Here is a 14,895-nt window from a genome sequence, read left to right on the forward strand (position 1 = left end):
TCTCTACATCAGCACTTTGCAAAGGGTGTATCTGACAGCCTGCACCCAGTGGATTCAGTAATGGCCTTAGTGACAGGGAGCACCAAGGACACACACATACACACATACACTTCCGCGTACCTCGCCTTCAATCCTTGGGGGCCGGATGCTGGACAGGTGGATAGTCTTGTATTCGCCAGAGTTCAGCTTCACAACAATGGCATCTGCATTCACAACCTGCATCACCTGTGGAGAAGGAGAGCGCGAGAGAGAAAGAAAGAGGGGGAGGGAGGGAGGTTAAGCGAGTCACTGTTCCACTTGAAGGACATGGAGCATAGAGCTTGTTGCCAGAGAAACAGCTTTGTACATCCACCATGAGCACAGCCTGATGAAGCGAACACAAAAAAAATAATAATAAAAAAAAAAAAAAAAAAAAAAAGACAGCAGCAAATAAACACTTCACCCACTCTCTGCTGACAAACATCTCTACTTCTTTCCCCCTCTTCAGCAATCAGAGCCGCTCATCTCACAATTACACGACTGCTTTATCCTTTATACGTGTTTCACAGCACTGAATTATCAGCCATGCTGTTCCAGGTAAACAAAGGTGCACGGCCCTTCCCCCCAAAAAATACAACAGAGCTGGACAACAGAGTGAGCGAGAAAACTACAAAGCTACAGGCAAACAGAGCTGCTAGAGGGAATAGGGACAGAAGGTTAGACGGAGAGAGCCTGAAAGTTAAAGCTGCTCCATAATAGGGACGGGCATGTGTGCAGAACAGTTGCTGTAGACGACTGTGCCAGTGGGAAAATCAATAGGACCCAAAGTCTGCACTTAAAGTGTGCAAAGAGGACCCCAAATGCAAACATCTAATTTGAGTTAATTATGAATAGCTTAGCACTCCAACAGGAGCAGAACAGACATTTGGACAGGTGCAGGTAATAGATTAGACAAAGAGATTTCAATCAGCGAAGGAACATTATTTAACCCCCCTCCTCCACACCGCACACACCCCTACCCCTCATTCCAACTAAACGCATGAAGACCAAATCAGTCTCCGCTGGCGATGGGTAGAAGAGGCGAGGCTGTTATTGGCAAGATTAGCATGGCACAGAGCACCAGATCATTCAGCTATTAGCTGAGCCATCAGCGTGGAAATGAAAACAGCCCACATACAAAAACAAGCACCCGCCTTGACACTCAGCAACTCTACCTCAGACTCTCCATGGAGACAGCACAGCACAGGCAGAACTCAGGGACAAACACACACACACACAAAATATATATATATAGCCCAAAACAGCAAGGTCATATCCCTTTTCTCCGCCCTCTCTCCACTCTCCATCTCTCCCTCTCTCGAAACGAATGTGGAGATGAATGTGGATGTTGCTGTAAAATGGCTGGCCAGCACATTTGCTGGTTAATTAGCAGCTGCATATGCAGAGCGCCTCACTGCAAGCTGCCAACAGGGACATCCAGCTCAGCTCTGTGACTCACTCAGACTCGGCAGATCATGGCCTGGTGGGAAGATACTGCCACCCACAGTCCAGCGCCTGAACTACGCCTTTACAGTGTTTGCTCCAGCACCTCTAGCAAAGGCTAAAAGGCTGAGATACCACCACCACCACCACCCCCCCCCCCCCAAAAAGGGGAGTTTTGAATATGGTTTGAAAACAAGCTTATTTACAGTTCAATACAGCCTTTTCATTATGGCAGAAAGAGGCATTAAGCACATTTTCTCTATTATATGAAGTTCTTTGCAGAAATGCATTCATAGACATTCTGGTGCATACGTGCACACACAATTTCAAAGTCCATCCTCTCTCTCCCTCTCTCAGGACTCCGGGAGATCTGAGGTTAGCCGATGCGGATATAAATGTTTTATTCTTGCTGGTCGTTTCTGACTCAGGAAAAACGGGAGAAGGGGGAGAAAAAAAAAAAAAAAAAAAAATACTCCTGTGGGCAGCTTCTAAAACTCATTCCGTAAGCAGATTGCAAAATGACACCTTTATGTAACCAAAGGCCAGAGATAAATCTTTTAGGGGTCTAGAAATCCAGTGCAGATGTGAATCGCAGAACATTAAATAAGCCTCGACCTCGACTCATTGGGCAGAGGAAAGAGCATTTCGACTTTAGCAACGTCTTCAGAGTACAAAGACTTCATCAAATCAAGCCTCATTAATACTTCTCAGAGGAGAGCTTGTTCCTCTGCTTTTTCTCTGTTTCTCTGCTGTTTCAAACGAGCAGCAGCCATCGCTGCTCTGTTATTCCCAATGAACTCTAAGAGTAATGTGGCACTCCTTTTCTCGCTCGCTTGGCCCCAGACTGGAGAGAGGGCCTTTAAGCAGTAATTTAACAGAGGAACGCTGGGTCCCGACTCAGAGGAGACACAAGGCAGGCCGCACTAGAGTAGGCAGAACCAAATGGAACACCTGAGGCCTGCAAGGATTGCTTAATGGCAAACCAGCTGCGCCCACAGTCTACACACAACTGCTCGACTGTCACGCTTCGTCTGTGCGGCGAGAGAAAGCGGCCGTGGAAGAGAGTTTGGTAAAGAGAAAATGAAAGCAGAAAAGGTCAGTTGTTAAAGAGTGTGACGCAGAGCTGGAAATGTCAGCTTTAGCTGTCATAAATAGATCGTTTTGAAAAGGCTTAAGCTCTCCTCCCTTTTGCAGCAAAAAGAAAGAAAACTATATTTAGAAACCAAGAGCTTGACTGAGGGTTTCGAGACTCGGGTCGTGATTCCCAGGCTCCTGTCAGTCAGTACTAATTCTCTTAAGCCTTTTACACACTGCTACCGTCGAACAGTGGCCTACAGACAACGTACTGGCATATGCCAGCCAGTTTTATGCCATCTCGACTGTCGCACTACAGCACACTAGAGCATAATGCAATACGTCTGCACGATAGGGACATAACGGGCGATGTTTTATAAAGTCGATGAATAGCATAATGACTGTTAGCTAAATGAAGCAATCAATCATGATTAAAGTCACTGACTGGGAATGCAACAAGCACAGTCACTGATCATGCGTTTTCACTGTTAATTAAAAAGAAATCTAACAACTCTTGTTAAAGCAAAGAACAAAAATAAAAATAAATAAGACCATGGGAAAAGTGACGTTACCCACCACTCTACACAAACTAATAACTACATTACTGTACTGTCAGTAAAAACAGTCAGGACTCCCTGAACAGCATTTTCTATAAGTCTACAAAAAAATAAACATCAGCATCATTCTGAACTCCTGGAGGCAGAATAATCACCACATTTAAGGACAGAAGCTTTTATACAGGACTGTGCAAGTGTGTTTTGTAACTGGCCATTTAGCTGAATGATAACTTCTTATCATTCTGATCAATTCTGTATACTTGCAAAGATTTTACAATCACAGATAAAATCTTTTTTTTTGTGCATTATTAAGCAGAACGTTACAAAATACTTATCTACTTTCTACATCGAGGTAGGTATTCCTCTACTGGCTGCGTAACCAGCCAGCTGACTGGCTCTTTTTGCTGAAAGGCAGTACTTTCTCCATAAACAGACCCAATGTTGGGCATTAAAATTAAATTTGGATACATATTACATCCAGTGGCCAGCTTCTTCATTTATAAAGTCTCTGATGATGGTCACTGACTCCGATGATGGCCGCTGGAAACCATGAGTCCATTCTAATGCCAAGCATAATCACACCTTCACACAGCATTCAAGGCTATTTTTTTTTGCAAGGCATACATCCCATAATAAATCCAGGAGTTTATTTACATAAACTCTTGATTAGGAGCCATTAGGATTTGTATCTTGTGTAGTGGTGAACTCACCTTTGCCACAAACTGTCTGTCCTTCTGGTCCAGGTTGGCAGTGGGAGCAACGTAGTCTTTCCAGATTCTCACTTTACGCTCTTTTGCGGAGCTGCAGAACAAAGACAAGTCAACTAGAATATTTCCTCTGGGATACTGAGAAAATGAAGTCACTGTTACAAATTAATAGATAACACAATTTAAGCTACTGTAGTTAAATACTTTATCATTAGCCACTAATCTCATGTGACCAGCTGTATCCTTTGCTGTCCTGAAGGATTCGACTGCCTATGATTGACATGGACTGACCGTTCTGCTGCCCGCAACTTCTCTGCCCCCTGGGTGTACACTGCCATGGACCAGTCAACACAGCGCGCAAAGCCGTCCTTCAGCAATAGCTCTGTGATGTTTCCATTCTGAACAAAACACAAGTAATCAAAGAGGTTAAACTCCAATAGAGAAAATAAGCAATTGGCACGGTAGCATCGTAAAAGGAAGCTTATTTGGTCAAGGCTTCTGACTTGTTGTATGTATATTTATAGATAGGTAAGTTGTATGACGTTTGCCCTGGAGCACGTCTTTATCATCAGGAGATGGTATTGACAGAGTCAACCAAAGCCCTTCAGCCCACCCCCAAAAAGATGAGAAATGGTCTGCAAGAGCACGGCCCTGAAACTCACATGGGGACACACCGTCAGCACATTCACATTTACCTTCCATAACAAGGTTGCCCAGTGTTACCCATATGAGGGCACTGACTGAGAAAAGTCAGACTGAAAGGGAACTTGCTATATACTGTAAGGGCCTGAGTTTACAGTACAGATTAGACTGGAGACTGGCCTATTGAAAGAAGTAAAGGGGAAAAAAAAAAAAAAAAAGAGAAAGATTTTCTGCTAAAAGCGCTGGAGTAGGTCAAAATGTCCTATGCTCTCTTCAAATCTCCAACCTCTACTGACTGTTGATGACTAATCAACTGTACTGCTGTTCTGCTTTAGAGCCTGGTTCCTCTCAAGCTTGCTTCCTTCTTCTATCCTGGACGTTTACTTTACCATCTACAATCTGCATGAGTTACTCAATACTGACAGTTCCACAATTCTAAAAATGTTGTTTAAATGAGAGTGGTGATCATACCGGGTGGAGAATGGTGCCCAAGATTATCTGGTTGGGACAAGACTCCAGAATGATCTGCACATCCCTCTGAAGTAGCCGGGACTCAGTGAAGAACTTTGCCTCTGCTGCAAACGGTTCAGGAGACTCCGTCCCATCAGCTTCCCGTTTGAACGTTGGGCACTACGGAAGAAAATTTTACATGACTTGGAAACATACACACTTTTTAGGGATGTCCCAATCTGATTGCATTGCTGTTAGATAAGTCCTAAACAGACATTACTCAATAAGTAAGGCGATATTTTAAGTGGAAAAGTCTGACAGTGGATCTAGAAAACTTAAAGGGAACAAATTGCTCGCCTGTTTGCAAGCTCGCTTTTGTAGGTGCAGGTGTACTTGTGATGAGTGAGTGTTATGGTGAAAGTCTCAGCTTTCAACATTCAGCATAAACTCAAATGTTACATACAGAGCCCAAAAGCTCAAAAAAAAGGACCTAACCAAATCCGACATGACTGCTGATATACAACTGGGTTTTTTGCTATTGCTGTAATCAAGTCCAAGTTCTTAATTTCACTGATTATTTCACTGGTCATTTACAACAACATTGACTGTCGTCAAAAGCTTGGTTTATTAGGGCAAAACTCTTGGATAAAACTAAGTAACGCTTATGGGTGGGTTCGGATTTTGGCTGCAGTAGGCATCCTAGAAACTCTTTACATGAGGGAAGAGCCAGGCTCAAGATAAGTAGAGACTGCCTACACATCTGTCTTCGGCTATGGATTACAGATTGCACCACTTCCTGAAAGTATTTAAGCTGAAGCATCTTTTAAATCGCTCTGAATATACAGAGCAATTTAATTATTAACAACATCCAAGTTTACGTTTTATAACACACACAGCTCCCAGACAGTGGGGAAAAATCCCAAGCCCAGTTCACACCGCATCGCTCAATCGGTGCAAAAATTATATAGAAAAGATCTAATCAACACATTAGCAGAAAACATTTGATAAGCAACACAGAAGTAAACACAACAGAATGTTAAAGAGCAAAACTATTAAGATGTTCTTTAGGCATAAAGTAAATAAACCAGTATCAGTCCAGAATGTAAAAGTGTTATGTTTAGTATTAATTGGCAGCCTGGCATTCCTTACCCTTTTTATGTGGCTGTGTTAATTATAAACAGATTGGATACGAATTGTCTTCAAGAATCAGACTGGGAGGGATGCAAAAGAGGAATTCCCCACTTGTGTTTATATATAAACAAAAGGCCTGAAAACAGGGCTCTGGACACTCACCTTTACTCCAGACAGCATCACTGTGACCAGGTAGTAGTCAGGCAACAAGAGTGCTCGCACAACACTGCCATCTCGAACATGCTCAATAATTGCTGGTTGTACGCAGAAGAGAGATTAGAGAGAGATAGAGAACAGCAAGTTATTAAGAGCAAACACTACATTAGGAACGGCATTACTCCAGAATCTATGCTATTGTTGAACATCACCGCTAACCTTGTTACAACTACAAACACAACATGAATTTCTGGTTTTCTCAGTCTTGAAGGGCAGACAGCATTCTGTATTTACAAAGCAGGCCTTCAGGAGAAACATGGCACCCTAAGTTTTACTGATAACGCCCAAAACTTCACCCAGTAAGTCACTACTCTCATTCTGCAGAGCAGCTTCAGAGCTCAAGCTGAATGCTGAATGCATTCCCTGAACAGAAGGCAGAACACAACCAATTCTTTAAACCCATTCGCTCTCATTTGCAGTGTGCCGCCTGGCTGGGCGACAGAGGTCAACTCTGAACAGTATCTGAGTCACTATTCAATTTGACTGAGAGAAATAAGCCCTCGCTCATCTGGATGAGGGAACGCAATAGGGGGGAAAGTGTCGCAAGGAATGACACAGTGGCGCGGTGTGATAGAGGCAGAAAGCCATTAGGAGTTTGAAAGATGAAATAAAAAGGTTTCCTCATGGAAGGCTTTACAGCCCAGCTAGAAACTGACTCATACTGACTAGTACAGGTAAACAACATGAGGCGTTATACTTGACCTTCACCCAAGCTTGTGAGGTTATCCAGGGTTTTATTTTTTTTTTATTATTAAAGTGAGCTCTTTCTGGGGAAATGTGTGGGTTTGTGTCTGTGTTGTGTGATGCAGTCATACACCAAAAAAAAAAAAAAAAAAATGAAATAATAAACTTTGCCTCACCGTTGACAGGTTTTTGGTGCAAGGAGTCCACAAAGTTGCGGGGGTTCTCGATACTGTACTTCAGGTCACGAATCGTGTGTGCCCCTCCACCTTCAGACCAAAGTCCTTTCTTAGAAGACTTAGCTTGGTCTTCCAAATCGCACAGTCTGGCCTGATCAGGACTGAGACACACATACACACAGCAGTCAGCTCAGCCACCTCCTTGTATATTCACTTTGTTTCACCGCAGTTTTACAGCAGAGATGGAGGCAACAGAGGGTGGCTAATTAACTTGAGTATATACCAAAAGTTGACCATCATATCAAAGCATATTTAAAACAGAGCATGATAGAATAAAGCATCTTCTGACATTTCAGATCAAATACCAGCACTCCATCAGAAGACTCTTAACCGAGTTTGTCTTTGCTGCGCTCGGAGTGCCGGGGCCCAGATTGCGGGGCGGCTCAAAAAGATCAGTCCCCTTTGAGAGCCCAGCAGCTTTTGATAAACCCTTCAAATACATTAGTTCATTATCAAACCCCAACACATGTTTCAATTAGGTTCATTGTTGTTCAAACAACCAGTATTATCTTGAAGGGGAATTAAAATGTCTGACCACGACAGACTGCCGTCAGAAGATTTTTAATAAGCTCCTATCAGTTTAAGTCACGTAGGCCCAACTAATGCAGTGAGAAGTGTTGGGGGGGGGGGCGCAGACCGAACAAGAGGGGTGACAGAAAAAGGCCAAGAGAGAGCAAGAGACCAATGGGGTGAAGGAGACACAGACAAGACAGATAGACAGAGAGGGTGAACAAGAGACAGAGTGAGCAAGGCAAATGGACAGAGAGATGCAGACCGACCTACCAAGAAGGGTAGGAGAGAGAGAGAGAGAGAGAGAGAGAGAGAGAGAGAGAGAGAGAGAGAGAGAGAGAAAGAAAGAAAGAAAGAAAGAAAGACCAATTGGGTAAATGAAGACAGGAAGCTAACGAGAGAGGTGAAAGAGTGACAGACAGAAAGAAAGGGGAATCGACAGCCAGACAGAGCAGGCAAAACAGAGCAAGAGACAGACCAATAGGGGTGAATGAGACACAGACAAGACAGACAGCCAAGAGGGGGACACAGACAGAGAGAAACAGACCAACCGAGAGAGGTGAAAGAGCGTCAGAGACAGAGCGAGAAGTGGATAGACAGTCACAGAGTGAGCAAGCAAGGTCGACCAAGCAACCAACCAAGAGGGGTGAGCGTGGGAGAGAGACACAGAGAGCGGGAGAGAGAGGGCAGACCAACAGGGGTGACACCGACACAGGACAGATGAGACACAGACAGACAGCTAAAGAGAGAGACGAAAAAGATGGAAACTAACCAGTTTACAGCTGTGTTAAGAAAAAAAAAAAACGGAATAAGACACTAAGCCCTCAGAATCTATTACGCACTAATCGCTTTTGATCAGCCTCCGAGATCAATGAGCATAAAGAGCAGTGATTGTGAGGCTGGAATAAACAATGAGCCATCTGATACGGAGAGAACCCCTACCTAAATCAATCACTTCCAGTTGAAGGGGACTAACTCAGCTTTGGAGTGTCTATTCTCCAAACCCCTGAAGGGATGTTACAAAGCCGAGCTCAAACGCTGCATAATGCAAAATTACTTTGATTCAAACATCCCACTCGACCGCAGGAAATTACTGGCCACCTACTGCGCTTTACATAACCCAAAGAGCTGTCTTTCACTTATGCAGCCCATCCCCAAATCTGAGCAAGGGAAAGGATGCTGCTGCTGCCAAATCTCGCCTTCCAACTGGGACAGAGAGAGTGGAGCATGGTAATGTTCTCAGGTCCCGGGGGCCTGAGCACAGGGGTGATGATCGCCATTTGCTGTTAAGCATGGAACTGGTGGACTGATCATCAGTCTGTCAGGGCAGGAGGTGGCACAGTGCTTGTGGAAGGTAAGGACATGATAAAGAGAAGGCGTTTTAAATGTGTGCGTGTTCATAAAAGAGTGGGGCCGGTCTACACTGATGCAGACCCTGTCACGGTGCCTCCAGCACCTGAGATCTGTCACAGTTTCGCTACTGTGAGGATTCAAGTGCTGAAACTTAAATGGGCAATTCTGACTAAACTCCCACAGTTAGACGTGATTAGCTTATGTAAAGAGAGCATCATATCTATACATCTGCATTTTGTGTGGCACATTTCATGTTCTCGTCAGTGTGCCAGCACTCCATAAAGCAGTTAATCTCCAGTGTAAATCACAAGATCGCAACACCAGTGACACCTTCCATTAGCAATCTCCATTAGTGCCAGTACAACCTCTGCATTTTAAATGTCATACAGACAATCACAGCTTTATGCCCATTATGCTTTATCATGCATGACCACAAAGAGGCCCTCCCGCTGCTCCACATCAGTGCTATCACATTACCGCTCACATGACATTTCACCGATCACAGACATGTTCGGTTCCAGTTCGGAAGTATAAACGAAACTATGGGAAACGGTGCTTCCATAACAGCAGCACAATCACTGTTACCCAGGCGTCAACACCAAATGCAAGGTCAAGCTAATCTGATCTTTGAGTTTGATTTGTTTCCAAATATGCAGGACTGGTCTATCTCTATATATATATATATATATATATATATATATATATATATATATATATATATATATATATATATATATATATATATATATGCAGTCTAGTCCCTGCATGGCTCGGTTTGCCTTTGCACTCCTCCGAATAGGCCTACATCACACCATCATCTACAGAAAGAACTGTTGAGGGCTGAGGGAGTGTGATTAATAGTATACTCTCCTCACACATCGTTTAATCAAGATAAAACCTCAAAGAGTTAAAAGGTTACTGTGTAGCATGACAAAGATAAATAGGTGCATCAAATGGACAAGCAGGGCAGAGCATTGGAAATGCCTTTCCACTGCTGAAGAGTGGTTGGATTGGGGGTTGTGGTTTTTAATATGAGCCTGTCTTTTTTCCCCCCAAGCTAAATAAATAACCCCAGATATGTCTTCCTCCAATGTGAACATCCACTCAGACACTGCATAACTCGCACACGCACAACCACACTTACTTGTTGCCTCTGATACCCTCTCTGCGGACTGTGGCAAGCCCCTCAGCAACCAGCGACTCAGCAATGTTCTCTCCTGACGTGTCTGAAGGGAGAAACAAAAACAGCAACATTAATACTACTGATAAAACCCAGAAAGTGCACTTTCAGAGTAGACTGAGAGGGCCAGGAGCTCATCAGATCAGGGCATGGTGCATGTTAAATGCTTCTTCAGCATGTTTGTCTGACCGATTCTTGCCTTTCATCGCTTAATGAATGAGGTTTTTATGGATGTAATGATCCTAAGTACACCCAGATTTATACGATCATATATATATATATATATATAGAGAGAGAGAGAGAGAGAGAAAGATTAACACATTTTAATAGCAGACATTTACTTCCCAAGATTCTGAGCTCCTGTCTGCTCAGAACTGTGTAGCCATGTCAGATCACATATAGATGGACAGTAGCGACTCAAAATAACAGGTGGTAGCAATGATGAGCCCCACAGTCCGCATTAAGCAGCAGACAGGGCCCATGTGGTTCAGCTCTATATGTTTGAGCCATCTGACTGGTTTCTGTATTGGAATATCACAATAGGGTTGCACAGAAACTCCCCTTCAAAGTACAAGGTTGCAGAGCACAAACGCTGGGTACTCAGTCATCAGCAGTAACCTCCACAAACCACAAGAGGGAGGTACCCTGTAATTTGTCAACTTGCAGTCTACTTTGGTTTCTGACTGGTGAGTTTACTGTGCAAAATCAAGAACCTAATGGTAATTTCTACAGCTAATGTTCACAAACGCAGGCGTTCGTCATATGGAACACTCATTACACCATCTTTCAACTAGCTAACTAACTGCTGGACGGTGCTTCTTAAAAGAGATCACACAAGCTAACGTTATGAGCAGGCACTGTCATATCACTCTTTTAGTACTTTTTCTTTCATGGTGATCACACTCGAGTGTGTGCAAAAAAAAAAAATCATTAGCAGACGTTCCACTACTTTCAGGGCATTCATGGTCATTCATGGTATGGCAGATCTAAATCGGAAAAAAACTCCATACATACAGAACTGCAACAATTAAAAGCTATAGGTCTAACAAAAACACCATTTGTGCACAGCAGCAGTCACATGAACTACTTATACAGTGCACTAAATTGGGAGTAAGGAGCCAATTGAGATTCACAGATCATAGCAGAGCAACATACAGCACCTGAGCAGCTGCTTCAGCCTGGAACTACGAATGATTCAAAGGGTTAAACTAGGAAAAGGTGTTAACAATATTAACCTGTTGCCTTTGACAGAACTATCAAATTCACACCTCTTGAATGCTTGATGTGATTATAGTTCACGGGTGTAAAATTTGGTTTAACGGGACCTTAATGTCAGATGTGATGCCATGCAACTCTGCCAAAAACCCCTCAAGAACAACGCAAACCCCACACATTACCGGTAACCATACTGGTAATGTCCAGAGCCTTCAGTGGTTGAAAAATATGAAAACAAGGAGGACTACAGCTGTTGCTTACCTTTTCCCAGATACACCATGCCATACTCCCTACCCTGCTGGGTTTTGATCTCCACAGTGAAGCACACCTCCTTTCCGATCATCTTTTTGCGCAGGAACTCTCGAGCCTGGAAGGCCCAGGGCTGCAAAACATAAGCAGGGCACTCAGTCATCAGCGGTTACATCCACAAACCACAAGAGGGAGTAACCCTGTAATTTATTAACTTTTAAAACAGCTCCTTCTTAGAAGAAAAAAAAAATCTGACATTGTGATCTGACAGTGATTTCATGTCAAGTTCTAACAGCTAAACAAAACCTCAACCTCAACAGAAAACAAGCTTAAGAACACCACTGATGATCACCTCGTCGGGTGTGTCCTTGGTCTCAGGCTGGTTCTGGATGGCACGGCGGGCAAGGGCACCAGCACGGACGTTGCTGAGGTTGATCTGTCGCTCTGGGGGAGGGCCACCTCGCGGCTGGCCTCTTACAATGATGGCACATCCGGACAAGACCTGCAAGAGGACACCCAGGAGAAATTCTCTTAACATGACTTCATATTAAACACTGGACAAGAAACCTGGCCCAGCTTCTACACAAGTACCTTAGTGTTCAGATCATCTCAAACGATAGAGAAAGTTTGCTATGATGCTAGTTTGTCTACTCAAGAATCATTTTTGTGCCAAGATGCTTTTGGGGAAACCCAGCCCTGCTCATTACAGATCCTGACGATTAAGGCCCAGTTCCACTTCAGCAAGAGAGTTCCTTGGCAATTGCTGACTGGGGTTACGAAATCAAAGTTCAGCTTTTCCAATCCACCTTAAATGGTGCAGCAGTTGCATTCTGTAGTCCTGTGTAGGCAGCAGAAGGTAAAGCCTTATCTATGTAAACTCACTTGCTGGAGTACTCAAGATAACACAAAATGGGAATTTTTAGGGAACAGTGAGCGCGTCAAGAATAATCTTTAATACAATTACTAAAAGTGCACATCCCAATTCTAAAACCAGGCATTTATCAGAGGACCAAAATGATAAACAGACAAAAATGTAAACTAATCTAGAAGCGAGCCTATCTGGAAAATCAATGTGTGCTTTGCAGTGTAACTTCGAGGTCAGGTCCCCGGTGAAAACTGCAGTGTTGTACAGCAGGGCTGTGACAGAACTCCCCTCATGTATGAAGCACTGGCCCAAAAAAAATAAAAAAATAAAAAATAAAAAGAATTTATTTATACGTGCTGAAAACCTTCATTTTAACTTATTTAGAAGAAAAAATAATAAAATAAATACGTTTTGAACCAGTTGAGAAAGCTCTGGCCTTGAAAAGTGCTAGTGTTTGGAAAGTGAGGCCAGTCTTCTGAGAAATTCATCAAATATCCCCTGCAGCTGAAGAACGTAGCGTTAACCAAAACTTCCTCAAAAACAAATGGGAAGAACACTGGGAAATATTTATCTACAAAGTAAGGCTTTTTGTTCATTTTAACTACTGTATTTCACTTTTACCCCCTTTTACTAAACCCCGTAACTCGCACTCAACACAGGGCTCCTCGCCCGCCGGGCCAAAGATCTGCCGCTAACAGCTACGTGTCAGTTTCTCGTAAGTTAGCGGTAACGGTTCAACATCTGGCAAAGTAAACACTCAGCATGGAAGACGTCCCATGTGCGCAGTGTGAGCTCCAGCTCGACGCCAACCTGTAGTGCTTAAAGACGACCAGCATTTCTAACCTAAACACAAGCACTTAATCATAATAAAGCCCGGGCCGCTGAGCCGACACGGCTCGTGTGAGCTCGTTAGCTTGAACGGCTAGCTAGCAAACTGCCGCCGGCCAAAACTCTTAACGGTTCTCCTCGTTCAAATACGGAGCCTAACTCCTCCGTCTGACCAGCTCCTACAGAGTCAACCCGGCTGCACGCTGACCTGAGACCAGCCGGTGTCAACCAACACTGCATTTACAACTTTAGCAGCGCTGCAAGTCTCACACTTTAACTAGTCCTGTACTTTATAACCACCAGTCTGGAGAGGAGCTGCTGCCGCTGCCGCCGCTGCCGGAGAAGTAACGCTGACCAGCTGCTAGTGCTCAGCTCTCCCAAGCTCTTATCCTACAAGTTTGATGCACAGCTGAAACTTTGGGGCAGCACTCCGAGAGAGCCGAGCCCTCGCCGCTGAAAAGCAATGTGGGAAATGTATTTTTAAGAGACCTCACAACTTAAAGACTAATGAGGCAAGCAGCTACGCGTTCTCGCTAGCCGCGGAGCTAGCTAACACCTCTGTCACAGTGTTTGAAACTCGGGTGAGAATCTCCAGCCCTGCAGAAGGAGCCCGGGCAGGGCGAGCAGCTGCTGACTAGCTGCTGCCTGAGAGGAGAAGAGTGTGTAAGACAGCGGAGCTGAAACTGGCTGTGGCTGTCCGTGAAGAAAGTTGAGTGGTGTTGAGTGGGGTTAGTGCAGTGCAGTGCTGTGCTGTGGTGTGATGTGCTGTGCTGTGCTGTGGTGGTCCTACCATCTTCACTATTCCTCTCTGCAGCGCCGGAGCTGGAGCCGGGCTAGACTGAGCCGAGCCAGAGACGGGAGTCGCCATGTCCGCTGGGTTTGAAGGAGTCCGTTCAGGGGGCGATGAAACAGGCGGGGACGCGAGGGTCTGCTGCGACTGTTTTAGTAAAACGAGAGAAAAGAGGCTGAGCACGGCGGATCACGCTCGCTTAACCGGAACCATGCGAGGGATGTACGCGTCAAAGAGATCCTCTTCCTGGGTCAAAGCAGCGAATGCGGGCCGCGAATACAGCGCTTTCACCGTGACGTGGGCGGGACGCCGCGGAAACATCCGGGTCGCGGGACGGTGCGACACGTCAGCACAGATTTAAAAGTAGAAAGCGTCCCACCGCAGAAAGAGCTCGAGGTGGGAGAGGAGAGGGGAGGGGGCGCAGCGCGAAGCCGAGAGGTCTTTCATAAAGCGATAGTTTTGTTTAAGTTAGCCAGGTAACCTAGGCCAAAAGCTAAGGCTGTGCAGTAGCAGGGAAAGGGAAGGTACCTCCCATTGGACAGGACTGAGTCTTGGCGTAGATTATCCCGTTATATGGAAGACTCCTGCCTCATAAGCGAATCGAGGGCCATTTAGTATCAGATTAGACCTTGACCTGGGCAAGACTGGCTGCTCTCACTGTTGTCAGTCATATAAACCAGTTTGTTAAAGATCTGTATGAAACGACTTTCCAAAGTAATCGGGGTCAAAATTGATACAATAGGATCA

At 44.6% G+C, this 14,895-nt stretch overlaps 1 protein-coding gene across 1 annotated transcript in view; it reads right to left on the minus strand.

Moving 5' to 3' along the window:
* The window catches only part of snd1 (staphylococcal nuclease and tudor domain containing 1), a 165,126-nt gene extending 150,743 nt beyond the window's left edge, over window positions 1-14,383 (minus strand). Inside the window, exons 1-10 of the mRNA XM_072672570.1 lie at window positions 14,149-14,383; window positions 12,018-12,167; window positions 11,678-11,798; window positions 10,166-10,247; window positions 7,099-7,259; window positions 6,185-6,276; window positions 4,913-5,071; window positions 4,091-4,197; window positions 3,803-3,893; window positions 121-225 (exon numbers count right to left, since the gene is read on the minus strand). Coding sequence (XP_072528671.1) covers window positions 121-225; window positions 3,803-3,893; window positions 4,091-4,197; window positions 4,913-5,071; window positions 6,185-6,276; window positions 7,099-7,259; window positions 10,166-10,247; window positions 11,678-11,798; window positions 12,018-12,167; window positions 14,149-14,226 — 1,146 coding nt within the window. The 5' untranslated portion in view covers window positions 14,227-14,383. The remainder of the gene's footprint in view (window positions 1-120; window positions 226-3,802; window positions 3,894-4,090; window positions 4,198-4,912; window positions 5,072-6,184; window positions 6,277-7,098; window positions 7,260-10,165; window positions 10,248-11,677; window positions 11,799-12,017; window positions 12,168-14,148) is intronic.
* Between the last annotated feature and the right edge of the window lie 512 nt (window positions 14,384-14,895).

This window comes from Salminus brasiliensis, chromosome 2, assembly GCF_030463535.1.
Source record: "Salminus brasiliensis chromosome 2, fSalBra1.hap2, whole genome shotgun sequence".
Classification (NCBI taxonomy): Eukaryota; Metazoa; Chordata; class Actinopteri; order Characiformes; family Bryconidae; genus Salminus; species Salminus brasiliensis.